General features: G+C 36.6%; 4 protein-coding genes across 5 annotated transcripts; 2 read left to right on the forward strand and 2 right to left on the reverse strand.

Annotated features, from left to right (window-relative positions):
• Window positions 1-6,700: 6,700 nt before the first annotated feature.
• Window positions 6,701-10,965, forward strand: LOC104823126 (polyubiquitin 11-like). Of its 2 annotated transcripts, none has more exons than XM_010554547.2 (10): window positions 6,701-6,913; window positions 7,002-7,088; window positions 7,223-7,283; window positions 8,982-9,130; window positions 9,216-9,302; window positions 9,430-9,532; window positions 9,770-9,918; window positions 10,005-10,091; window positions 10,219-10,321; window positions 10,542-10,965. In XM_010554547.2, exons 1-10 carry the CDS (start codon window positions 6,775-6,777, stop codon window positions 10,546-10,548), a joined length of 972 nt encoding a protein of 323 aa, XP_010552849.1. In that variant the 5' UTR covers window positions 6,701-6,774; the 3' UTR covers window positions 10,549-10,965. The 2 variants fall into 2 exon arrangements, with proteins under 2 accessions (XP_010552849.1, XP_010552848.1); XM_010554546.2 differs by having other exon boundaries at window positions 6,702-6,913; window positions 10,539-10,965.
• Window positions 10,966-11,720: 755 nt separating this feature from the next.
• Window positions 11,721-12,856, forward strand: LOC104823127 (probable small nuclear ribonucleoprotein G). Its single transcript, XM_010554548.2, has 4 exons — window positions 11,721-11,830; window positions 11,956-11,978; window positions 12,390-12,511; window positions 12,619-12,856. Exons 1-4 carry the CDS (start codon window positions 11,796-11,798, stop codon window positions 12,676-12,678), a joined length of 240 nt encoding a protein of 79 aa, XP_010552850.1. The 5' UTR covers window positions 11,721-11,795; the 3' UTR covers window positions 12,679-12,856.
• A 337-nt stretch (window positions 12,857-13,193) lies between these two features.
• On the reverse strand, window positions 13,194-15,381 carry LOC104823128. The gene is made up of 4 exons (XM_010554550.2): window positions 15,078-15,381; window positions 14,815-14,973; window positions 14,171-14,594; window positions 13,194-13,970 (listed from the first exon to the last, which is right to left on the reverse strand). The coding sequence occupies exons 1-4, from the start codon at window positions 15,228-15,230 to the stop codon at window positions 13,321-13,323; spliced, it is 1,386 nt and encodes a 461-aa protein (XP_010552852.1). The 5' UTR covers window positions 15,231-15,381; the 3' UTR covers window positions 13,194-13,320.
• Window positions 15,382-21,619: 6,238 nt separating this feature from the next.
• Window positions 21,620-24,294, reverse strand: LOC104823129 (glycerol-3-phosphate acyltransferase 5-like). Its single transcript, XM_010554551.2, has 4 exons — window positions 24,271-24,294; window positions 24,145-24,152; window positions 23,224-23,791; window positions 21,620-22,713 (listed from the first exon to the last, which is right to left on the reverse strand). Exons 1-4 carry the CDS (start codon window positions 24,292-24,294, stop codon window positions 21,793-21,795), a joined length of 1,521 nt encoding a protein of 506 aa, XP_010552853.2. The 3' UTR covers window positions 21,620-21,792.
• Between the last annotated feature and the right edge of the window lie 2,736 nt (window positions 24,295-27,030).

Below are 27,030 nucleotides of genomic sequence, written 5' to 3' on the forward strand. Positions count from 1 at the left end.
GGGAAATATAACCCCCTTTTTTTTTTTTTTTTTTTTTTAAGTTGAATAGTATATAATATAATGTGCCTTTTTTTGTTTCATGTGTTTTGTAATATATATATATATATATATATATATATATATATATGTTTGTATATATTTAGTGTTGATTAGTCAGAGCCTGGTTGATGACCGAAATTATTCAGTAGTTGTTCGGTCCTATACATACATATATTATATATATATATATATTTATTTTATTGGAAGAACTAATGCTGAAATTGTTTTAACTGATTCTCTTCTAATAATTTAGAGAGGGAAAAATGGAGCAAATATAGTTAGCATTGCGCTTGTAACTTTTGGTTGGACAAATATTTGATCAAATGAATGCAGTTTTTTTTGTATAATTATTTTTAACAAAAAAATAATATTTTAGTGTGTATATATATATTGTATTATAATAAGAGTAAATAAGATTATCAAAAGTAGGTGGGAAGGAGGGGGCAGATGAGTAAAACTAAAACGTGAGGGAATAAGCCCAACCGTTTATGTTGTCACGTGGGCCTTTTCAGTCTGGTAGGTGTGGCCTCTTTTCATTTGTTTCTCCCGTGAATTAATAACGGCTACAAACTTTTTCCACAAAATATATGCATGATTAAGATTTTCACCAAATAAAATCGTTGGCAACTTTAGGAAAATGAAATAGTTGACTGATTAGTACTAAATATGTATTATGTGTTATAAATGAATAGTGAAGCTACGGTACTGTTCACGCAGCCGGACACTGTTCACGCAGCCGGGTACTGTTCACGCCGCCATACGGTTACTGTTTAGCCGCCATACGGTTACTGTTCATAAATACGTATACGTGAACAGTAACTTCGGATTTTCTATAAATAGTTCATTTCCCTCCTTCATTTGTACATAATTCCAAGAAAAGAAAATTATTGAAATCTTGTTCCTGGGTCTCTCAAACGATCGATTTCGGTTTCTAGTTAACGATATGATTCTCGGGTCTTCTATATTTCTTCGTTTTTCATAACACGTTATCAGCACGAACGCTCTTCTACGACAAAATCATAATGGCAAAAATGGCTAATATCGAGTTCGAGGTCCTCGACATATCGGGGAAAAATTATCTATCGTGGCAATTGGATGCTGATTTGCACTTGGAATCAAAAGGTCTTGGTGCCACAATTAAAGAGAAAAGTGCATCAACTGAAAATAAAGCAAAAGCACTAATATTATGCAGGATCTTTGGGAAAAATTAAAAGACCGTTTTGATCATCAAAAAACGGTAATCCTCCCCAAGGCAAAATATGAGTGGATTCATCTCAGATTTCAAGATTTTAAAACTGTCAGTGAATATAACTCGGCGATGTACCGAATCACATCAGTTTTGAAATTATGTGGTGAAACAGTTAGCGAAAATGAGATGTTGGAAAAAACCTTTTCAACTATGCACGCCTCGAACATTATCCTCCAACAACAGTATCGAGAAAAGGGGTATACAAAATACTCAGAGTTTCTCTCATGTCTTCTATTGGCCGAGCAGAATAATGAATTACTGATGAAAAATCATGCATCTCGGCCGACAGGTTCTGTACCATTTCCTGAAGTAAATGTTACAGAAAATATATCATTCCCTGGAGAGAATGTTATATTTTATAATAACCGAGGACGTGGTTATTTTCGAGGTAGAGGCCGAGGTCGAGGTCGAGGCCGAGGACGAGGTCGTGGTGTTAGCCGAAGTTGGAATAGAGGAGGTGGTCGAGGAATCTCATTCCAAAACCATAACAATAATAGAGGGGGAACACATGATCATCCAAACAAACGGATGAAAGAAAGCACATGTCACCGGTGTGGAATGACAGGACATTGGTCACGTACTTGTCGCACGGCTAAACACTTGGTGGACCTTTACCAAAAATCGATTAAAGAAGCGAAAGGGAAAGGTGTCGAGACAAATCATGTCATAAACAATTCGGATGATGATGCTGGTGGTGCTAAAGATTTTACACACATGGACCTCGCTGATGGTTTTGCGCATCCTGAAGATGGCGTTGATTATGAATAAAAAGCCATATATATAGTTGTAACGTTTATATATGTAATCAACCTCGTAATAATCCATATATGCATAAATAATGCGTCTACATTTTGTAAAATAGTTATGTATCTGTGTCATCATTTCTGTTAGTCATAATGTTATAATATATTTTCTAATGTTTACTATGTTATTTTGTTCTTCAATAGATAATGAGTATGGCTAAATCTGCAAATCGAGGAAGAGATATATGTTTAGCAGATAGTGCTACAACACATACAATACTAACAGACAAGAAATATTTTTCTACTCTGAAAATAAACAAAGGAAATGTCATTACTATATCTGGAAATGCAATTTGTATACCCCTTTTCTCGATACTGTTGTTGGAGGATAATGTTCGAGGCGTGCATAGTTGAAAAGGTTTTTTCCAACATCTCATTTTCGCTAACTGTTTCACCACATAATTTCAAAACTGATGTGATTCGGTACATCGCCGAGTTATATTCACTGACAGTTTTGAAATAATCTGGCATTTGCCCGATTTTTAGCCCAAATAATTAAATTAAGGGCTCAGTTCTCGGAATACTCAATCAAGAAAGTGAGGCTTGATAATGCTGGAGAATTTACATCACAAGCATTTAATGATTACTGTGTAGCAATGGGTATTGATGTTGAACACCCAGTTGCACACGTTCATACACAGAATGGATTGGCAGAGTCATTAATCAAACGACTCCAGCTTATTGCTAGACCATTGATAATGAAAACGAAACTTCCCATTTCTGTGTGGGGTCATGCCATTTTGCATGCTGCAACATTAATTCGTATTAGACCAAGTGCATATCACAAGTATTCTCCATTGCAATTAGCATTTGGTCAAGAACCTAATATATCGCATCTCAGAATATTCGGATGCGCAGTATATGTACCGATTTCCCCACCACAGCGTACAAAAATGGGACCACAAAGAAGGCTTGGAATATATGTTGGGTATGACTCACCATCCATTATACGATACCTTGAGCCAAAAACTGGAGATATTTTTACGGCTCGTTTTGCTGATTGTCAATTTAATGAGAATGAATTCCCACCATTAGGGGGAGAAAATGATAGAATGGCGGGAACTAAAAATGATCTTAATTGGTGTACACCATCATTGTCACATCTTGATCCCCCGGCAAAACAACGAGAACTGGAAGTTCAAAGGATCATACATTTACAAAACATTGCAAATCAGTTACCAGATGCTTTTGCAGATACAACTAAGGTAACAAGATCATATATAGATGCTGCGAATGTCCCAGCTCGAATCGAAATTCCGAAAGAACAAATGAAAGAAAATGTAATAAACGATTCCAAAGCACGCCTGAAGCGTGGACGACCTATTGGTTCTAAGGATAAAAATCCCCGAAAGAGCAAAGGGCCCAAGAAAAATGAAATGCTCGATTCGGAGGAACGCGTTCCAAATCAAAGAAATGAAGTACCTTATGATGATGGTATAAATACAGACAATGAAAATCATGAGATCTCAATTAATTATATCAGTAATGGTACATTATGGAGTCGAAAAGAAATCAAAGAGATTGATGATATATTCTCTTATAATGTATCAAAGGAAATTGATGAAAATGAGGATCCAGAACCAAGATCCATTTCAGAGTGTCAAAAGAGACCAGATTGGATTAAATGGAGAGACGCAATACAGACTGAATTGGATTCGTTGAATAAGCGAAATGTATTCGGACACGTCATTATTAAACCGAAAGAGGTTACTCCTGTTGGATGTAAATGGGTATTTGTACGCAAAAGAAATGAGCACAATGAAATTGCTAGATATAAAGCTCGTCTTGTCGCACAAGGTTTCTCACAGAGACCAGGAGTTGATTATGAAGAAACTTATTCTCCTGTTATGGATGCGATTACGTTTCGATACCTAATTAACCTTGTAGTTTCAAAGAACTTAGAAATGCGTCTCATGGATATTGTTACTGCTTATTTATATGGGTCACTTGACACAAACATTTATATGAAAATCCCTGAAGGATTTAAAATGCCCGAAATATTGAAATCAAAACCACGAGAATTATGCGCTGTCAAGTTACAACGATCATTGTACGGGCTAAAACAATCAGGACGTATGTGGTATAAACGTCTGAGTGAACATTTAGTGAAAAATGGATATACAAATAATCCTATTTCACCATGTGTGTTTATAAAAAGGACGATGTCTGGATTTGTGATTATTGCTGTCTATGTTGATGATTTAAATATCATTGGAACTCCCCGTGAAATTCAGGATGCATCCACCTATTTAAAAGGAGAATTTGAGATGAAAGATCTCGGACAAACCAAGTTTTGTCTTGGATTACAAATAGAGCATTTGAATACGGGAATTTTTCTACATCAATCTAATTATACAAAAAGGGTACTAAAGCGGTTCAATATGGATAAGGCAAATCCCCTGAGTACTCCAATGATTAATAGATCATTGAATGTTGAAACAGATCCATTTCGCCCTCGTGAAGATGGTGAAGAGACACTTGGTCCTGAAGTACCATATTTAAGTTCAATAGGGGCTCTTATGTATCTTGCCAACTGTACTCGACCTGATGTAGCATTTGCTACTAATCTGTTAGCAAGATATAGTTCAGATCCTACACGAAGGCATTGGAATGGGATTAAGCACATTTTCCGTTATCTTCAAGGATCGATCGATTTGGGATTATTTTTCCCTAAAAGTACAAAACAAGAAATTGTTGGTTTTGCAGATGCAGGATATTTATCTGATCCACATAAGGGAAGATCACAAACAGGTTATATCTTCCCAATCAATGGAACTGCATTAGTTTGGCGTTCTCAAAAGCAAACATTGGTTGCTACGTCATCTAATCACGCAGAAGTTATCGCGCTACATGAAGCAAGTCGGGAATGTGTCTGGCTTAGATCTTTGACTCAACATATCCAGACAGCTAGTGGATTATCAACCAATAAAGCTCCAATAATATTATTTGAAGATAACGCTGCATGCGTTGCACAGACTAAGGGAGGATATATTAAAAGTGATAGGACAAAACATATTCCTCCGAAGTTCTTTGCATACACCCAAGAGCTGGAAAAGAATAAGGAGATTGAAGTCAGATACATACGATCATGTGATAATGCAGCAGACCTATTCACAAAAGCTCTACCGACATCAATGTTCAAGAAACATGTACATAACATTGGAATGCGTCATCTACGAGACCTTTGATCCGATATACAGGGGGAGCGTGGAACTGCACTCTTTTTCCCTTATCAGGTTTTATCCCAAGGGGTTTTACTGATAAGGTTTTTAACGAGGCAGTATAAGACACGCAAATACATTTTGATTAACCGTAGCTCCAAGGGGGAGTGTTATAAATGAATAGTGAAGCTACGGTACTGTTCACGCAGCCGGACACTGTTCACGCAGCCGGGTACTGTTCACGCCGCCATACGGTTACTGTTCATAAATATGTATACGTGAACAGTAACTTCGGATTTTCTATAAATAGCTCATTTCCCTCCTTCATTTGTACATAATTCCAAGAAAAGAAAATTATTGAAATCTTGTTCCTGAATCTCTCAAACGATCGATTTCGGTTTCTAGTTAACGATCTGATTCTCGGGTCTTCTATATTTCTTCGTTTTTCATAACATAGTCAAATTTATTCATTCATTGGATAATTACTCATTCATTCAATAAAATAATCCATCTTTTTCCACTGATATACTTTGTGAAGACAACTTTATATAATCAAATTGATAATCAATTTTTGGATGATTATCTAATTTGTTTTATCGAAAAATATATATTTCATACAATTATAATTAATAAATTTATTGTGGATAGATTTTAAGAAATAAAGAATCGTAAAATTCAATTATAAAATATAAACATTTTGTGACAATATATTATTATTTGTTTTTTTATAATATATGTAAATTAGTTATTGTTTTCTGATATTTTTTTCAATCTCTTATCTATAAATGGTATTGACAAATGAATATTTTTAGTAAATATTAATTAAAATTAGGTAAAATTAAAATAAGTTGGACCTACGGATTATTCTTTTCTTTCCTTCATTGTCTTATTATAATATTTATCGGTATGAATTTAATAAAAAAAATATAGATTATTTGTTTAGTAGAGAAAAATATATATTTTATTAATTTTTTTTATAAATTTGTATATTTTTATTTGTTTAGTTTTCTTAATTGTTATATTTTTTTACTTTATTTATTATTGTTATACCAATAATTTATTCGTTATTTTATTTATTTAATAAAATATCATTATTTTTAATAAAAAATTATTGTTATTTTAAATGAAATATATCATGAAAAATGATTTCAAATTAAAATATTCTTATACTTTTAATTTTAAATTAATATGTTTAATATGATTGATATAAAGTTTTATAAGCCAATTATAATTTAGAAAAATAATGAATGATGACTTGACTTTATTAAATCGCTTTTGGTCTCTTTATTTATATATAAAATTTATATGCACAGGGATGTAGCTTATCTAATAGCTGAATATGAAGAAAAAAAACTCCAGATTATTTTACAATCCAACAAAAAAGTTAGTTTAGTCAAAGCGAAACCCTAGAAATAAACGGACTTAACAAAATTTATTGGGCCAGTGGAAAACCTAGAAACCTATAAATACCTGCGCCGATTATCTACTCGGTGAGAGCAGTGGAAGCTACTACGAATCGAAGATGAACAAGAGCCATGGAAGCAAATTGGAACCGACGATTCATATCTTCGTGAAGTCAGATAACAAGATCATGGGTTTCGACGTCAAGGAAAGCGACACCGTCTGCGATCTCAAGCGCATGATCCACGAAAGAGATCACAGTATTACCATCTTTACCTCTTTCGTTTTCAATTTTTTTTCCCTCTATGACCATGAATGATCGAAAGTTATTCTGTTTATTTGGCTCAGTTCTCCTGCCGGATCGTCAGATTTTGTTACGCTCCAGTAGGGAGATCGAAGATCATCGTCCCTTGGCGGACTACAGAATCCATAGAGGTTTTATCCTCTTCTCATCGACTATTAGGATTTAGGGTTTTGCTTCGCGTTCTGGATTTAGTCGATATGGATTGCTCTGTGATTCAGTAGTGAGATTGCATTGTAATTTTGGATTACTTCGATTTGTTCTTCAGACGCTACAATTCACGTTCATATGAGGTTTAGAAGAACTGAGCCATGTACGTTCTGCCGCATGTAAGTCTTTCCAGTTGCTTAAGTTCTGTTCCTTTTTTCATTTCTCGTTTCTATTCAATACGTACCCCTTGAATTGATGAGATTTGCTGTTGTATCGGTTATGGGATGGGATCTGTATAAAAGGGATTTGATGTTAGTCTTCCGATTGCTTAGTTGCTATTCCTTCGTTCGATTCGTGGTGAGATTTGTTGTTGTGTTCGGCGTGGGATCTGTATCAAAGGGATTTGATGTAACTCTTAGAATTGTTAAGTTGATGTTCCTTCGTTCATTTCGTTGTTGGATTCAATGCATACCCTTTTATCGAATGAATGAGTTTCGTCGCTGAGTTCAGTGTGGGATCTGTGTCAAAGGGGTCCCTTACCCTCTTATAGTGAGTGGACAGATAGAGAGATTCCATGTAAATTCCTTGTACCAAACTCAATCTATTGATTTCGCTAACTGTTGGCTAATAATTTACAGTTGAATTTCTTGAGTGGAACATCGATCAAATGGCTCTGTTTTTGTTCATCCCTTGTGCTCTGTCAAGAATTCTGCATTTTGTGTTGCATTAGAGCTTTCTAAGCAGTAATAAGTACTTATATATATGTGTATGTATGTATGTATATATTATATCCATGGAGTTATTGTCAATTATGATATATTGTTGCAACCCTACAACTTTAGTATATCGATCGGGTTGGATTGCCGATTACATCTCCTGTAACTCAGTTCTGAAGGCATATATTTTCTTTGGAAACAATCGCATGTTCTAGATATTAAGCTTTTATAATGTTTATGTGAAAGAGGTGAAGAAGAAATGTGGTCACAGCAACCAGGTCTGATTTTCTTTTTTCTTGTGAATTTATTTATGGCTTATCTTTTTTTCGTGTTTTAAAAATCTATATATAATCTGAATGGTAAAATGTTGGCAACTTAAAATGGGTATTTTCTTGTAAATCTGATGCAACTGAGGTCTAAAAAGAAGATCAACTGAGCTATATAATCTTCCACTCAAACCGCCATGGATTTTTTTTACCTATTTCCTAATTCCTATTGCACTATCAGATTGCTTTCATTATTTGATTTAATTCTTTATCGTTTCAATCATTAAGAACTCGGGATTAGTTCATGTTTTGGTTGAATTAGAGTTTTTATTTTGATTGATTTTTTCTCTTATTGTTGTGTTGTCCAAGAAGGGTGACCTGGCTCAGTGGTAAAACGATTTACCGTAGGGTCTGAGGTTGCGGGTTCGAATTAGCCTCCCTTTATAAACGTAGGGGTAAGGCTGTCTAGCATATTCCTTTCCTAGCACCCCACTAGATGGCGATACGAACTTGGTTGGTCCTTTTATTGTTGTATTGTCCAAAAGTTCAATTTGGTTAATAACCGATTTGACCCTAATAATATATAACCTAATTTATATTGAATCCAAAAAAATATAAAAAGTTATATTTTTCAAAAAAATGGAAAGACATTGGAATCGAATATGAAGAAGGAGAGCAGTGGAAGGAAAGAGGAACCGAAGATATCTTCCCTTTTATCGAATTGATGAGATTTGATGTTGTGATGGGTATGAGACCTGTACAAAAGGGATTTGCTAATAGTCTTCCCATTGCTTAGTTGATGTTTTTTCATTCTATTCGTGGTTGTGTTCTATGTATACTCTTTTATCGGGTGAATGATTTTTTTTTTGTGTTCGATGTGGGATCTGCATCACAGGGATTTGATGAAGAAGGAGGGTAGTGGAAGGAAAGAAGAACCGAAGATAGAAATCTTCGTGAATTCCCCATCTTCCAAGATCTTGGCTTTCGAGGTCAAGGGCAGCGACACCATCTACGCTCTCAAGTGCATGATCTATGGAAGAGACTGTATTATCAATGTTACCTCTTTCGTTTTCAATTTTTTTTTCTATGACCATGTTTGATCGAAAGTTTTCTGTTTTTTTTTGTTCAGTTATCCCACCGCATGAGCAGCGTTTGACCTTCAGCACAAAGTGGCTTGAAGATCATCTTACCATGGCCGACTGCGGAGTCCTTCAACGTTTTTATCCTCTTCCCATCGAATATTAGGATTTAGGGTTCTAGATTTAGTCGATATTGATGGATCGCTCTGAGATTCAGTAGTGTAATTGCGTTGTAATTTTAGACTACTTTTATTTGTTCTCCAGATTCCACGTTTCAAGTTCTTTTGAGGCTTAGAGGTTGTGTCACTGAGCCATGTTTCATGTCACCGGCTCATAGCTACAATCAAGACAAGACGATCGGCCGCAAGTAAGTCTTTCCAATTTCTTAATTTTTTTCCTTTTTTTGGTTTCAATACATACCCTTTTATCGAATTGATGAGATTTGCTGTTGTGATGGGTATGAGACCTGTTCAAAAGGGGTTTGCTAATCATCTTCCCATTTGACGTTCCTTCATTCTATTCGTGGTTGGGTTCAATGTATATCCTTTTATCGAGTGAATGAATTTTGGTTGTTGTTGTGTTTGGTGTGGGATCTGTGTCAAAGGGATTTGATGAAGAAGGAGAACAGTGGAAGGAAAGAGGAACCGAAGATAAAGATCTTCGTGAATTCCCTATCTTCCAAGATCATGACTTTCGAGGTCAAGGGCAGCGACACCATCTATGCTCTCAAGTGCATGATCTATGGAAGAGACTGTATTATCAATGTTACCTCTTTTGTTTTAGTTTTTTTTTTTTCTATGACCATGTTTGATCGAAAGCTTTCTGTTTATTTTGCTCAGTTATCCCGGTACATGAGCAGCGGTTGACCTTCAGCACAAAGTGGCTCGAAGATCATCTTACCATGGCCCACTACAGAGTCCATCGAGGTTTTTGTCCTCTTCCCATCGAATATTAGGATTTAGGGTTCTAGATTTAGTCGATATTGATGGATCGCTCTGAGATTCAGTAGTGTGATTGTGTTGTAATTTTAGATTACTTTGATTTGTTCCTCAGATTCTACGTTTCGAGTTCTTTTGAGGCTTAGAAGTTGTGACCCTGGGTCATGTTTCATGTCACCGGCTCATAGCTACAATCAAGACAAGACGATCGGCCGCGAGTAAGTCTTTCCAATTTCTTAATTCAATACATACCCTATTATCGAATTGATGAGATTTGATGTTGTGATGGGTATGAGACCTGTACAAAAGGGATTTGCTAATAGTCTTCCGATTGCTTAGTTGATGGTCATTCATTCTATTCGTGGTTGGGTTCAATGTATACCCTTTTATCGGGTGAATGAGTTTTTTCTGTGTTTGGTGTGGGATCTGCGTTAGAAGGATTTGATGCAACTGTGACGATGATAAACCCTTTAAAGAAGAAGAGGGCTGAACCAGAGGAAGGTACACAGGGGTCTCCAGATGAGGAGGAGTAGGTAATGCAGAAAAGGGGAGAAGCAGAGGAATAATGCTGTGGGTATTTTCTGTTATTAAGGAATCACGTAGGTGTTGGTATTTTGTGGGGGTGGGGTGGGCCTATATCTATTAGGTTTTCTCTTTTGGGTGGGTCTTGAGTCTTGTGTGAGGAAGAGAGGGTTTGCCTCTTGGTAAAATACAATTGGTATTTTATACATTTATTCTATCTATATCCTAACAGACGATGTTTCTTTGTTCATTTCGTTGTTGGATGTTTGGTGTGGGATCTGTATCAAAGGGACAGAGAGACATGTCATGAAAATTTCTTGTTCCATGAAGTTATTGCCAATTATGAAATGCCATAGATTGTTGCAACCCTACTGCTTTAGTGTATCATATCCTCTAGTTGGATACTCTGATAGATTAATGTAAAGATAATACTGATTTTGTATTCCGAAACACCACTCTCTTCCTCGATAACCCAAAACATAAAGGAAAGATAGCTAAATATTGGCCCTAGCTACACAATTTGCTAAGCTGGCACCATGATGGATTTTTTTGTCCTAGTGTTGTCCAACAGTCCGACTTGGTTAATAACCTAATTGTATTGAATCCAACACACACACAAACGAAACGTTATATTTAAAAAAAAATGAAATTGAATAACAAAAGTAAAAAAGTGGGTATTCTTTAATTAATAAAAAGACGGAATATAAATCGAATCGAATTAAAAATGAATTGGATTCAATATAAAACTGAAATAAACATCCAAAAATGACCACACATAATATAAAACCATGCTCAGTCTGGTTCAGTTCATTTTTCTGATACTGCTTTTTTGTTTTTGGCAACATGGTCTCCTCGCAATAAATCAGAGATTAACCATCTGGATACAATTTTATCTATATATAAATGTAATTCGTATTTCTCAGATATCATCAGAGGAACGAGGTTAAATTTTCAAGCATCTTAAATGGGCCTTGAAGTGGGCCTGGTACTGTTATTGGGCCTGGCTCAATGGTAATATGTACAATATCAGGCCTAAACTAAACGACACCGTTTTTTCCCATTTGTATTCCAGGATTTAGTTTCGAAAGGGTTTTTCGGAATCTGAGTGAGAGACTCGTCGTCGTCCAACCCGCGAAACCCTAATCTCTCATTTCTTCGGTTTCTGCCACCATGAGCCGATCAGGACAGCCCCCGGATCTCAAGAAGTATGTTCTCTTTCTCCGTTTTTCTTCCATTTCATTTTCGATTCTCAGTTTTCTTTCTTCCTGGATTACTTTGAAGTTTTCCGTCTCTGATTTCTCTTTCTCGTTTTGTCTTCTTTTGAATGCAGGTACATGGATAAGAAACTTCAAAGTAAGTTTTCACCTCCTCCTCGTTGTTTCCATCTCTGATTTCTCTCTGATTTGCTGTTATCTTTTCATATAAATCGACGCAGTGCTAAAAGTTTGTAATGCATAGAATCCAGGATTTAGGTCAATTTTTTTTTTGTTCCGTTTGCTAAATCTGATGTAATCTATCTAAATTGTTACGAGCAACGTACCTGGGCACAGTCCTAGTTCACAGTTTTGCTTAATGGGATGGCTTATTTGGTCTCAAGATTTTTGCAATCAGTGGTTGTTTTCCCTCTCTGCTTCTGATTTCAGCTTTCAGCAACATACTTTACTGGTTGCATTAATGGTGCCCAATAGTGGAAATTGTCATATTCTTCATGTTTTAGGTATGGATGAAATCCGATATAAAAGTTTGTTCCTTTTGTCGATGCAGTCAAGCTCAACGCTAACCGTATGATTGTCGGGACTCTCCGTGGGTTCGATCAGTTCATGAATCTTGTTGTGGACAACACCGTGGAAGTGAATGGTAATGAGAGAACCGATATCGGCATGGTGGTATGTCTCTTCAACTGTCAACTTGTTTTCTCCAAAATACACTTGGAATCACTTCAACATTTTGATAGTCCTGAAATCATTTGTTTGAGCTTTATTTCATTGTGCAGGTGATAAGGGGAAACAGTGTTGTCACAGTTGAAGCTCTTGAGCCAGTGGGCAAATCTTAAAGCTTTATTTATGTCCATCGGTAATCATCTTTTTGTAATATGCACTCTCCTTTCCTTCCTCTGCTGCCTGTAACGGAACCTAGTTGAATTTCGGAATTAACTGACGATAATGAACCTTGTCTGCGTTCCAAGACATCGGTATGAACCCCTTATTAAACATTCTGATTAGTTGGATGTAGATACTAATCACATGATCATAATGCTAGCGGAATTGTTACCGTTCTCTCCCGGAATGCGGAATTTGCGTCGGGAATCTGTTTTCATGGGTTCTTGCCTAGAAGAAAGATCATAAGTGAAGCTTAGCATGTAATCTGTAGCGTGAGTAATGTCGGATTTGCTTCTACTAGACCGTGATTACGTAGCTTCTTTGGTGGCATTACCGATATTTGCGGAAAAATTTTCAATTACCTACGGCGAAAATGGAGCAGGGTCTTACACTGCAAGTGTTGGATAAGTTCCCACATTGTGGGGATTTAAATTTGTAAACGGTCTGATGATGATGATGATGATGATGATGATGATGAACTTACATATCGACCAATAACCAGATAATATAACAGAGTTTCATGTTACATGGCCATAAATACATACGTGTCAATACATTTATTTCCCCCCTTCGTAGGATATTTAAACAAAAGAAAGCTAATCACTCCTCTCGTTCATGGCGTCAGCTTCTATCTCTCTCTGGGAATTGCAAATGTACCTTTGCCTGAAAACTTCAATCTCCTTTGCCAATTTCTCAGCTGCTTCCTGCATTCTGTTCTGAGACTCTTTCATCTGACCAGAAACCTCTCCGACACTAACTGCAAACTCCAATGTCTCGGCCTCACAACAAGCTATCTGTTCCTCTGTCTGAACGAGAAGTTTCCTTAGACGATGAGCTTTCTCATGGAGCGACTTCAGTTGCTTGTATGAACCCACAAATCCACTGAATGCTTCAAAGCATCTCAAAGAAACAGTCTCGAAATTGAACTTCTCGGAGTGGTACTGCTCGATTAGGTCAAGCAAGGAGGGAGCATTTGCGAATGGAAGCACGGATAAAGGTTGATGCTTTACAGCTTCTTGGATGAGGTCTGAGTTGTTAGTCTCGTTGCTAGTGGTTTCATATTCATGGGTTGAGAGCAAAACACTCACTGCTTCATCCTCCACCTCCCATTCATAACTCTCCTTACTTGTGAACTCTGAAAGATCGCCATTTGTTAGCTGATCGCCTTCCACGGGCTCTCCATGCTCGACATCTTTTAGGGTTTGTGAGTCTAGCACTTCCTCTTCGGTTTCATGGTGAATCGCATCTACACATGCCCACAATCAGATCAAATGGAGGGAAGAATACAAGTTAGATTCAGTGGAGAAGGAAAAAAAACCATTCTACTAGAAGAACGCAATGCAAGCAAAGACCTTTTTAAGGACTTGATTTGCAGCATCAAGGCAGAATAAGTTGACAATCGAGGTATGTGGAAGCAAAGAAAAGCCAGAAATCAGCCATAAGTACCTTGGTGGTTCATGCCAAATGCAGCAGATGAAGTGATTTCCCGGCTGTTCGATCTCGAATTAATCGGGTTTGGCTCCTCCATTCGGATTTCATTCCCAGCGACGAAAACTGGACATTCTTTGTCGGGTTTAAAAGAAGAAACATGATGTGTTGCGTCTGTCACTTGATTAACTTCATTCACCTCAAAGGGTATCGACGGAGTGAATCCATTGGCGGGAGAAGTAGTCTCGGCCACAACGTTTCTGGGGCTTCTACCTTCCCCGTTTTCACAAATCATATCAGTTTCCGCTCGGTAATTCTTTTCGTCTACTGAACCAGAACCCGAAACACCACTAGAGGGAGAAGAAGAACCGTGATGCCCTTCTCCAGGTTCAGATGGGATTTGGGCATCTTCCCACTGGAAAAATGCACAAGCCCCGAAATTCTACAACCAATCGAGATCAAATCCATTCAAACAAGCTCCATTATCCAGAGATGTCCAGAAGAAAACCCATAACACCAGTAAAAAAACACTCTGACAGGATCCTAAACAACAGAACCATGTCGACGAAGAACAAGAATCTGGGCAGTCGAACAAAATTGAAACAAGTTCTTAACTTAAAAGTTCAGGGCACTGCGATCGATTCAAGGGTGAGGGTTATAACCTTCTTTATGCCGCACACGAAGTATGATCTACCGGCGTCGGGTCCCGACTGCAGTGTCTCCCTTCTGCAAGGTCCAGAACCACAAGGGCAGACCGGTCGGGGCAAGATCTTTCTGTCGGTCGGCCCATCATACCATTTGAAGAACCCGCATTGCTCGGACTGCATTTCTCAAAAAAAGATTTCAACCCAAAGGAGCATAAATCGTCAGCGAAACCAGAAACCAAGTGACGAGGATTTCGGGAGAGAAAGAGTGAAATACTAACAGAAGGGCAGGTGTAGAATCTCCGGCCAGGGTTCTTCGGGGTCTTCGAAGCCAATAACCTGCAGAATCCGGCGCCACATCGGCAAGGAATCGCCGGCGGGGAATCGGCGGGAAGATGAGGGACGTTGGCCTTGAAACAGTCGCCGCCTTGCATTGTCCGGAGCAGTTGGGGTCGGAGGTGGGTCGGAAATGGTGGCGATGGTGGTGTTATCGGCGTCGCGTTATTCTCACGCGTTCGTCAACGTCTCTTTCCACATCATTGTGATTGTGATTCTGATTCTGATTCTGACTCTCGAGACTTTCACCACACTTCCCTCTTTTCTGTCAAATTTTTTGGCTCGTAGTGATAATGACATTAGATTCGGTGTTCCGTACAACAAAGATATTGGGCCTAATTTGGGCTGAATAAGAACAAATCCAACCAAAAGATCTTTCTGGGCCCGTTGGAATCTTTTTTCTTGAATTCTCTTACATTTATTGATATAATGATTCAAAACAAGCCATAAAATAAATAAATACAGATTAAACGATGCCAATGATTTTCGTAATAAATTGGGCGAATCGAAATTAATATTATTTTTGTTTCAAGAGGCCAAAATTTATCTTTGGATATATATATATATATATATATATAGTATTATTTTAGTTATTTTTTTTAGAGAAACCGAATTCTCGTAACAAAATGAAATGAGCAGATTAACCGTAAATATAATTAAATAGATAATTTTAACTAATTTCGCTGTACGATTTTACATAAATATTTCTGTAAGCCAAGCCGTAATATTATAGTGATCGTGGATACGATTTCAGCAGAAACAATAAATTTATCATATGTTGTCGATTTTATTTTGCCGATCGAATATTTGATTTTTTTTCCAAATGTTCTGAATCAAATCATAGATATTCTGAAAAGAAATTGTGTATTTAGTAAATATCTGATCCAACCGACCTCTCGCGTATTGAATCCAAAAGTAGATCGACGAACAACAATCTAGTGTGGACCGACGTTTTACTTGATTAGCTCACCTATTATATTCAATTTTGAAAAACTATAACATAAAATGATAACCGCGTTTGAAATTTGAAGAACTTCAAAGATAACGAAAATAAAAGAACCATAGATTTTTGGAGCGATTTCTGTATATTTCCTAATGTTCAGAAGCCGATATGAAATTTAATGGGGTTAGCTAATCTGAAATTTGTAATCAAACCCTAGAACACAAACCAACTTGCATAACCGGAGTTCAATAACCGAGTCTTAAATAACCGGTTTTGCTCCACAAACCGGTTGTTATCGATCGAGACAAGCAAGGAAGCAGCAAATAATGCAGATGTAAAATAAAGAGCACGAACTCTATGGTGGGAGCGACACGAAGGGGTCATTTGATCGTACGAACGAACATGAAGGCCTCATCAGTTCCACTTCTCCGTGTTCAACGCTTGTCTACACGATCTATTCTCCACTCATTTCATCTATCATATCACATCCTCTTTCACTATCTCCCATCTTTTTTATTTTCTTTTTTTTCATATATCCCATTTACAAAGATTTGTTATGAATTACCCTATTTTTTTTTAAAAAAAATAATCATTTTTTAAGATATATATTCTTTTGCTCGTATATAACAAAATACGGGAAATGAAGAACCCCTTCTTTATGTTCATATATATATATATATATATATAAACAAGTGAACCTCGAACGACACTGCCAAAAAAAAAAAATATGGCTATCGCGATGAATGGGAAACGAAAATCAGTTTCATCGTCGACATATATACTACGTTGCAACATGACGATGTGTCAAGATTTTCAGAATAAAACCTTGTATTATTCATCCAATCAAATAATGCATATATAGACTTAGATATAGAGTAAACATAATTCTAATAGAAAACTATAAATTAGTATTATTAGGACAATAGCGCTAATTCTATTAAAAATATAATTAGATAACTCTAATTTTTCATAACTCTCCATAATTTCCAAACTTCAAAAACTTTTGAAAAAGAAAATCTGCAGCTAAATAGTGCCGATCAGTATCTCTAAACATCCACTTTGTAAGTACGATATTTTTACTTTATTAGATTAATCGTTTAATATAATTAATTTAGTTACAAATTTATATGGTCTCAAAAAGTTGTACACTTCTATATCTTGGAAATTTATATTCAACCTAAACTAATTTTACTTGGTCAGATTAGAAATTAGCAAATAATATGGATTCCGGTACATACTTGTTACTTTTGTTTTATTTTTTAATTATTTTACCGTTTTTTATGTTATATTTTTTATATTTTATTTTCACATTAGATTTCTATTAAAATATACTAATATTTTAAAGAAATCTTAATTTGATTCGATTTTTCCAATTATTTCGACTTTGCCAGCTTTGTAATCAATTCAATTTGATGTGGTTTATTATGATTTTTTAAAACCGGTTACGTAGTGTTCTGCTCTCTAATTTCACCCACAAAAACTCATCATCATAGGACAATATAACTATGTTTTATGCTTTATAATAGTTATTCCCTTGTTTTTTATTTTTCTCTGCCACTACATCAATTAAAAAGAATTAGGGTTAGGGTTTTCTCTGTTATTTAAATGGCAGTGAGGACGACAAACCCAAGATCCAGGTTACTGCAATCCGAGTGTCAGCCGCTGTTTGCTGCTGGAGCATCATCAAGATTCACAACTCAGAGAAACCTCTTCTGACAACACAGATATATCCATATATGTGTATATATATATATATATGCACATCGATCTATATATATATATATATATATATAATCGGTTTTCTTTGGTGTATATGTGAATGAGAATCTTGATGATGCTGCAGCTGCAATAAGTAGCTACTCATATATCACACACACACACATATGTATATATTTATATACACGTGATAAGTATATCGAGAGGGTTCCATAGGTATTGATCAAGAGCACCAAGAACACTGACATTCATGACAAAAGGGTTTCGCAGTTTCGAGTTCTTGTCAGAATCTGCCAGATCAGCTGATAAGTAGATCCAAGATTTCTGTTGAGATAAAAGCTCGGCATGATCGATTTCTTTCTTTTTTCTTTAATTTGCAGCTGCGATTAAGGGTTTGCTTGAGAGAAAACCCTGATTTGGTATGCAAAAAATATTAATTACGTATGTGGGTTTCTGATCAGATGGTGATGCCGAAGATACAGATCGTGAATACAATTCCATCAGTATCGATTGATTCTTTTCCATTTATTCTAAGATTATCTGATCAATTAGGGTTTTATTTAAGTCCTATTTTGCAAATATTTTCTAACAAAAAGGTATTTAAGGTAATTTTTTCTTCAGTAACATATTCATGGGATCCATCCATATGTAATTATGTCTGTCATTTTTGCTATCAGATCTGTGAAAGAGACGTTTCTTTTTCTTCTTAATTATGTATAAGATATCCAAGTTTAATTAATTTTATATAACCAGTACTATCCTTTTTTACTTCTTTTATAGCAGGGATGTCGATTACAGAATTTGTCCGTACAGAGACCCTCCATTTTTTCAGGTATCATTTCTCTCTTGCAGGTAGCAAACAATTGTTTTGATAGTAATTATCACAATGTGTTCGTTTAAATGAACTCGTTCGGGGTCTAATGATGCATAATAGTTTACTTCTTTTTGGCCAATCTATGTATAGTGTGGTTGCATCTTTGTTTTGGCCTTTCAATAATAGACCCTAGTTATAATTATATTTTGGATTTGTCATATATATAGACGTAAATATATTGAAGTTTCCTCATCTTTAATTCATCCAAATTTTGTCCAAGAGATTTCAAAAAGACATACTTGGCGGAGGTGTGGCGAAACTCGTACATTATTGGTATTGTATATGGGAGACATCTCAGTTATCAATGATGATAAGAGAATGATTGTTGGTGTGAAAGAGCACATACCAATTACGACTCTTGGCAGACTTTCTAGATAGGAGTGATGGGTGGACGAATAATGCACGGGAATGAGAGGAATTCGAGGGATATACATGTATGAAACTATAGTGTCAGCGATAATTTAAAAAAAAATTGATTGCGCTGCTTATACTAATAAGATGTATTTTTTTTTTATTTGTCACGAGAGAACTACAAAGTTAAATATATTTGTTTTCGATTGGTCATGGGATGAGTGATTTCATGTATTTCTTAAGATGTGTGTGAGTGAGAACAAAACATATAAAAATATCTTGTATTGGTCGGTGGAAACAATTTCAATCGTATGTAACATTCCGCGCGAATGTTACATCATATGCATTGAAGAGGGAATAGTTTGAGATGCTTTGGAAATGTGAAAGTTGATTTGGGCAAGAATAACGAGTCATTTAACATTCAAATATGGTCAGCCAGCCGTTGTGATTGATATGTAAATCAATCTTTCATATTTGCCTTTTTTTTGTGTGTGTGTGTGTTCATATATGCAAGACGTAATATCAGGCAAAATAAGAAAAAAATATATGGGAAATGAGCTCCTCCCTTCATTATTTTATCGTCTTTTCATTCTAATACCAAAATAGAAGATTCAATCTTCATTTACACGTTTTACATCTCTCCGTACACTCAACCACTTGTTCTTTTTTTTTTCTTTATCACAAAATCCCAAACACATATTAATAAAAAAAAAATCTACAATATGGACTGTAATTGATTGCAAAGAATCTCCTTTGAGATGAATAAAGTGACATCTCTTCCTTCAAAAATAATTTAGTTAAACTTTTTTTTATATGTGAAGCTCGCGAGTGCTCCAACAACAATCGATTTCCACTTTCACAAACACACATATGAGTCTGTATTTAATCATGTCTGCATGCATGTACACTAAAATAAAAAATTAAATGCAAAAAATATGGCAAAGACAAAAAAAAGAGGTTCATTAGAAAATGCCCTTCACTTGTAGATTGGTAAACCTTGTCCTACATTACCTTTCGCGTTATATATATATATATATATGATTTTTGACATATGTAAGTAAAACCTAGTTAGAGATTTCATCTTGAACCGGAGCAAATTGAACCGAATTAATTAATAAAAAAAAACTAAATTCAAACCCGATTCGCCCATAGGGTTTGAATTTCTCTAACCAAAATTTATCCACTTGGAATTGAAACTGAAGCTGATAAAACTCGAATGGAACCCAATTGAATTGAATTTTAATTCATTTTTTTAATCCAAGCAAAACTTTCAAGTAGATTTTGTAGGTTATCATCAGTCCATCCATGTGAATAAAAATGTATGAATCCAATAAATTCGGGATGAAGAGTTGGGCCCAAAGAGATTTATGCACGCTACAACAACAGAGTTATTAAAGATCAAGGCCCAATCATAGTCTAAACATTAATTTTATATAAAAAAAAATGACTAATCTAATCTCCTTCGTAATCTGTTCTCTCGTCCTGGTACTAGGGGTGGGCGTTTTAACCCGTAACCCGGGGGTTTGGAGGTACTCGGCTTAACAAGTACCCGAATAAAGGGTACCCGAATATTAACGATGATGAGATCGAGTATTAATAAGACTAAGTTTTCGACCCCCGAGTCCGAGTGCGGGTTCAATTATTTTACAAGGGGTACCCGGGGGTACCCGATATATTTGTTAAAAATCTAAAATATACTTTATATCTATAATATTTTTGTCTAAATTATTCTTATTATTTATTAAAATACTTTTATTTTAGTTCAATTTTTTTATGTTCTAAACCTTTCTATACAAAAATTTCATCATTCCAAATGTCATTCTATGTAACCGAATCAACCATTCATCTCTCTCAAAATTTTACTCATCTCTCTTCATCGTGAATTTTTCTCTTTATACTTTGACCTCTCTCATTTATATTTTCTATATCTATCATTTTATAGTTCAAAATTTTATAAATCGTATGGGTCCGGGTACCCGCGAGTACAAGACCGAGAATCTCATTAAACCCGAGCTACAAGTACCCGGATTTTATGAAGCCAAGACTGAGATAATATTTTTGTAAAATCCGTAGTAATGAAGACGAGACAGGGTTTTCTAAAAATTGAGGGTACCCGACCCGTGCTCACCCCTACCTGGTACCGAGTTCATCGATTATTCCTACAACAAATAAAAAAAAACTAAACTACAAAATAATAATATTTAATCACAAAATTTTCAATAAATGCCATTTTCGTGTGAAATGAATCGTATAGGGAAGTGGAGCCTATGAATGACGAGTTTGGCCAACTGTCACGGGAAAGTGGTAGCTCTTGTCTCTGGTCAAACGGTTTGCCATCCCACCACCACAATCAATAATTACACTGTAGACGAATTCATAAAAAAAATTTATATGCATATATATGGTTTCTCTAATATTTAATTTGATATAACAGTCAATTACAAACTCGTGCTATCTGCATGTATATATATATATATATGAGAGTAAATTCATTCATTACCTTTTATATTTATTCAATACATTGACCAATGTGCAATAAAAATAAAAGGGAGCTTTAACATCGAAAAAAAGAACATAAACGAATTATACAAACCCGGCCGTAACCATTTACAGTACAAAAATAAATTCCAACACCAAAAAAAAAAAATCAAAGGCAGTGGAGATAAATTTAGCAGGCTTGTAATCAGTCATATATATATATACACATATATATATATATAAATCCACAAACATGCATGTAAAAATTACGCGAAACTTAATTTTCGAAAAATTAACTTCAATGGAAAAAAGGCTTGATAGTGCTGACCACCTTCTTCATTTGGTCCACGAACGACGTATACGACACCGTACCATCATTCCCCGCCAAAACCCTATACTTATCCTTCCTCGTGAAGTTAGTACACTCAAACCCTAACGTAGCCGCCAAGATTCTCTGTACGTAATTCGCCACGTCGTGAGGGCTTTTCCCCGACGAACACGTGGCCTCCACAGGAAGCTGGTTCAAGAACGTAACCTCGTACACCGGTCTAGGGTTCATGAAGAAGAAAATCGGGTCAAGACCTTTCCAACCTCTCGCGGTGGTCGCATGAAAGAATCCGACACGATAGTTCATCGCTACGGGAACGATCCTGTCCGTTAGCTCCGCGAAAAGGGCACTAAATCTCAGCAAGAACGGTTCGCGGCACGTGGTTCCCTCCGGACACACGACAAGATCCCCTTTGGACAGCTCCCGTTTGATCTTGTCAGCGTCGACATGTCGGATTCGGGTGAGTCTAACGGTCGGGATAGGAGATAAGATCTCGGATAATCTCGAGATCGAGTAAGTAACGGCCGGGATTCGTCGTCCGAGAACGTAGGACAAGACGACAGGGTCCATTAGGGTTCGGTGGGTGCAAACGAAGAGTACGCCGGAATTTCCACCGGCCGGATGCGGAAGAGGGTGGCCCTTGACGATGACTCGGCCACAGAAAATGTGAGAGACGTAAGGAATGGTCCATAGAGGGAGGAAGAAGCCGAGGAGGATACGGACCGTTGCGAGGAAGATTCCAAATGGGATCCAGAGGAGGATGAGCAGAGCGGTGCCCGGTGTCGGTCGTTTCACGAGGCGGCCATCGTGGAAGATCACTGGCTGTGGCTGCACCTTAAGGATCTGGTCTCGGCGGTTGTGGCTGCTCGGGATAGGTGAATGCATTTGTTCCTATATATATATATGTGTGTGTGTGTGTGTGTGTGTGTAAGAAAATGGTTAGCTTTCACAAAAAAATTAAAATGATAGTAATTAAATATGTAATGGAGTGCAATATTCTACAACAAAGTGGTCGTATGACGTGGATATAAAAAAAATGTGCATCTACAACTATTTCAAAACATATAATTTTGTATAAAACATTATATGTTTTACATCATCATCAATATTTTTTTTGTTACTGCTGTATGAAAGAAAATCGTGTAACTAACTATTTCAAGACATAATTGAGAATTATTGAAAGTTTCTCGTAATTCTGGAATTTAGATTGTAAGATTCAAAATATCAGTTTTGTCCTAATTGGAAATTTGTCAAACTTATTTACCACAGTTGTTTAATCATTACAAACTTTTTCTCAACGGTTAAAAACTGTTGCAAAAGTCCTAATAAACTATTGCAAATGGCCAAATTATTATTGTATTTTGATAATACAAGCAAAAACTTTGTATGTTTTATGCCTACCTCACATAGCGATAGGAAAGTTGTAGAACCTGTAGTAGTTGGTCTTCCAAGACCAAGGCGAGGTCTATTATCAATAAACAAATTACCAACCCGGTTCGAAATAGATCCGTCAATGTCGGTTTCCTTGATTAAACCGGTGGCAAAACCGAACCGGTTCACAACAAGCTCAGAACCGATGATGTCGTCAGCTTGGAGATGATCCTTTGCGAACCTCTCAGTCATAATTCGAGGCATTCTCGTCACCACGATCCTCTTCTCGTACGAGCTGAACACCCTCCAACCGTTCATGCTGACGTCATCCATGTAGAACTTTGGCAAAACGGCTCGAGCCACCGACTGGATCTCCGACTCGCGTAAACCGACAGTTGCGACGAAGATCATGAGCTTGAGGCTCAAGTCTCGGGCCCCAAAAACGTCAAGGAGTGCGATCACGGGCCATAGAGACAACAGGATGGTGAAACGGATCAAACCCGAAGATTCGAATGCAACGAGCATCAAGTATGAGAAAGGGTCAGGGTTTTTCAGTAATGTCCCTTCGAGCTCGGACACGACCGATTGGGTACTGTCCCTTCGAGCTCGGACACGACCGAGTGTTGAAATAGAAACAAAATATGGAGATTTGATATGATTGATAACAATTAAAGGCATAATATTGATTAAGAATAAAATATATATCGTGATAATTATATTTTGTCTTATTTGTTTCTTTCGTATCTTTATTTCCTTGTTTCTTTCAATAATTTTTCCTATAAATGTATGGATTATTTTCATTGTAATATAACAAGAAGAAGAGATGTAACAATAAAAGTGTTTCCGTTCTTTTATCTTTTGTTCTTTTTTTCTAATTTAATTTCTGCATTTTATTTTTCAATAACATGTTGGTCCTATCCATATTATTAAAGTTTGTCCTGTTTCTCAAACCGATTTAGCTGTCAAAACAAGAAACCCGAATTCAAAGATCAGACCTTTGGTGGAGCTAGCATGTAAGAAACCCTAGAACTGACCATATGTACGATGAATAAACATGAGGGAGAGAAAGAAGCTTACACAGGTTCGCATTCGCAATGTCATCTCTGTAGACAACCTTGTGTGATCTTGTCTTATGGTTTGGTAAAAGGACAGGGTTTGTACACTTTATCCCGAGAAGAGATGAAGAAACCCGATGTAAGCAAATGGTGGAGTCCACTGGTCTCTCTGTTTTTTTACTCTCTAAATGAATGAAATTTGGTTTATATGGATTGTTCTAATAACAGTGAAGTTTTTCATCATTTTGTTGTATCTTCAAGATTGATTTTTGAATTCTTTCAAAATCAATCTTGAGGGGGAATGTTGAAATAGAAACAAAATATAGAGATTTGATATGATTGATAACAATTAAAGGCATAATATCGATTAAGAATAAAATATATATCGTGATAATTATATTTTGTCTTTAATTGTTATCAATCATATCAAATCTCCATATTTTGTTTCTATTTCAACACGTAGAACTTGGCGATTTATCAGATTCACAACCACTTTATATACACAAACTCTCCTATATATATATATATATATATATATATATATATATATATATATATGCAAATTGCAATGAAGTCAATCATATTGATCGATCAATGAAAGGAAATACAATTATACATGTCACGTTTGTTAGCCTTTTTATTCCATGCACACAAAGGTACGCCACGTTAAATGCAGAGTAGAATAAGGGGGAAAAAATCATAGGAAAAAATAAAATTCTCTGACTTAAAACTCCACCAATATGGGCGGGCTACATGCAACAACGATATTAGACCACACGTATACCTAAAAATATGATGAGATTGAACTGTTTAAATTAAATTAGGTGACTGGCCTTTTCATAGTATATGCTTTTGGAATGTGTATATAGTATTGGCGTATCTTTACAAGTGCCTGTTGGCATTTTTTTGACATATCCATGCACGTGTCTTTAACAATGTATTACCCTTAAGACTAAAGTTATTTTTTGCCGTCCTTCGGGTCTGGTGTAGTGGTTAAAAGATCCATGTTTCTCCAAGAGGTTATGGGTTCGATTCCATTCTCCAGCGAGCTTGTTACCCTTTGGGTGGTTTACCTGTTCTACATGGTTTGCAGGCTATTACATGGAACCGGAGGGTTTATCACCGCGCCCGAAAGATTGTAGTTGGGTTCACGCCGTTACAAAAAAAAAAGTTATTTTTTGCCTTGTATGAAGCTGCCGGGAAAATTCAATCCTCTCTCTCTCTCTCTCTCTCTCTCTCTCTCTCTCTCTCTCTCTCTCTCTCTCTCTAATTATTAGAGAGTATATTAGAGATTATGTTTAATGTAAAGTATACAAGTAATTTTATCAATATTATTCTCTGTGAGAAAAAAATACCTGAATTTTTTTTACAACTATCTCTATTTTTCTTCATTTATCTAGGTTTAAAACATGATTTTAATAGGAGAGAACCCATAACACCACAAAATCTGCAATTCGTCGTTTGGTCAAGATTGTAATCCCATTCAAATTGATTTGCTCTTCTTCTTTCCTTAACAATAGCAACAGAGTGCTGTATATATGTCGACAATCATTGTTAATAAAATATCAGAGAATTACTTTTCTCATATGGTAATCAGAGCCTTTTGACGTCTCACGACGCAACTCTAATTTTTTTTTCCACCATCGACGCCCTCAAACTCCACCCAAATCTCGCTGCTACCATGGCCACCGAGAACACATCCTCTGATGCTACCGCCCCTTCTCCTGAAACTGTCACACCATTTAATGCCGCTAGCCCTCATTCCACGTTAATTAACGTGAACGTTACCAATGTAACCAAGCTAACCTCCATGAACTACATCACATGGAGTGTTCAACTCAGGGCTCTTCTTCAAGGATACAATTTGGAGAGTTTCCTTGAACCAACCTCGGCTCCTCCGACAACAATCATCTCCAACAATGCGACAACAACAAACCCTGCATACCTTCCTTGGTTCCGCCAAGACAGATTGGTGTTCTCAGCCTTGCTCGGTTCGGTATCGAGCACATGTCAAGCTCTCATTGCATCTGCAACAACCTCGGCAGCAGCCTGGGTAACCCTTGCTGAAACCTACGGCAGATCAAGTCGTGGCCATATCAAGCAGATCAAGGATCAAATTCGACGATACACCAAAGGTACACGATCAGTGGACGAGTATATGCACTTCTTTAAAGTGAAAGGTGATGAACTAGCACTTCTCGGGAAGCCGATGGATCCCGAAGACCTTCTTGATATGATCCTTGCCGGACTTGGAGAAGAGTTCAAACCAATCAAGGATGTTATCCAAGCGAAAGATACCATCATTTCATTTGCTGAGTTGCATGAAAAACTCATAAGTGCTGAAGTCGATCTCAGTTCACCGCAATCCGATCTCACTGAAGGACCGATTTCGGCGAACGTAGCTCAAAACAGGTCCAGACCTGCATGGCGAAACAATCAAAGGGGCAATACACAGAATTTCTGCTCGAACCGACCCACAAACACTCCTATACGTGGTTATCAAGGCAAGTGTCAGCTGTGTGGCATTCAAGGCCATAGTGCCAAGTTTTGTCGCCTTCTCAAGCAATCTCCAGGCTTTTCTGACATCAATCCCAGCCAATCCGACAACTCTCGCAATTCATGGCAACCAACAGCACATCATGCAGCGCTCTATTAAACAAGACTCGCATGATTCAAGAGACTCAAAGTCAAAAGAATCCAGAAGACCTTCAGAATGAAGCTTCTGTATGCGTTTCTCGTTTATATGGCCTAGACGACAATGCCAGAGGAAGGTCGGGTTTAA

Source organism: Tarenaya hassleriana, unplaced genomic scaffold (assembly GCF_000463585.1).
Source record: "Tarenaya hassleriana unplaced genomic scaffold, ASM46358v1 Cleome4, whole genome shotgun sequence".
Taxonomy (NCBI): Eukaryota; Viridiplantae; Streptophyta; class Magnoliopsida; order Brassicales; family Cleomaceae; genus Tarenaya; species Tarenaya hassleriana.

Bases quoted from the DNA above. Each gene is read 5' to 3' on its own strand.
- LOC104823127 (XM_010554548.2), top strand. From the start codon at position 11,796: ATGAGCCGATCAGGACAGCCCCCGGATCTCAAGAA. The intron at 11,831-11,955 runs GTATGTTCTCTT...TTTTGAATGCAG, and splicing joins CAGCCCCCGGATCTCAAGAA to GTACATGGATAAGAAACTTC. The intron at 12,512-12,618 runs GTATGTCTCTTC...TTCATTGTGCAG, and splicing joins GAACCGATATCGGCATGGTG to GTGATAAGGGGAAACAGTGT.
- LOC104823128 (XM_010554550.2), bottom strand. From the start codon at position 15,230: ATGCAAGGCGGCGACTGTTTCAAGGCCAACGTCCCTCATCTTCCCGCC. The intron at 14,974-15,077 runs GTTAGTATTTCA...TGAGAAATGCAG, and splicing joins GATTCTACACCTGCCCTTCT to TCCGAGCAATGCGGGTTCTT. The intron at 13,971-14,170 runs GTACTTATGGCT...GGGCATGTGTAG, and splicing joins ATTTGGCATGAACCACCAAG to ATGCGATTCACCATGAAACC.
- LOC104823129 (XM_010554551.2), bottom strand. From the start codon at position 24,294: ATGACATTGCGAATGCGAACCTGT. The intron at 22,714-23,223 runs GTAGGCATAAAA...ATATATATATAG, and splicing joins CTTTCCTATCGCTATGTGAG to GAACAAATGCATTCACCTAT.
- LOC104823126 (XM_010554546.2), top strand. From the start codon at position 6,775: ATGAACAAGAGCCATGGAAGCAAATTGGAACCGACGATTCATATCTTC. The intron at 9,303-9,429 runs GTTTTTATCCTC...TTTGTTCTCCAG, and splicing joins CGACTGCGGAGTCCTTCAAC to ATTCCACGTTTCAAGTTCTT. The intron at 10,092-10,218 runs GTTTTTGTCCTC...TTTGTTCCTCAG, and splicing joins CCACTACAGAGTCCATCGAG to ATTCTACGTTTCGAGTTCTT.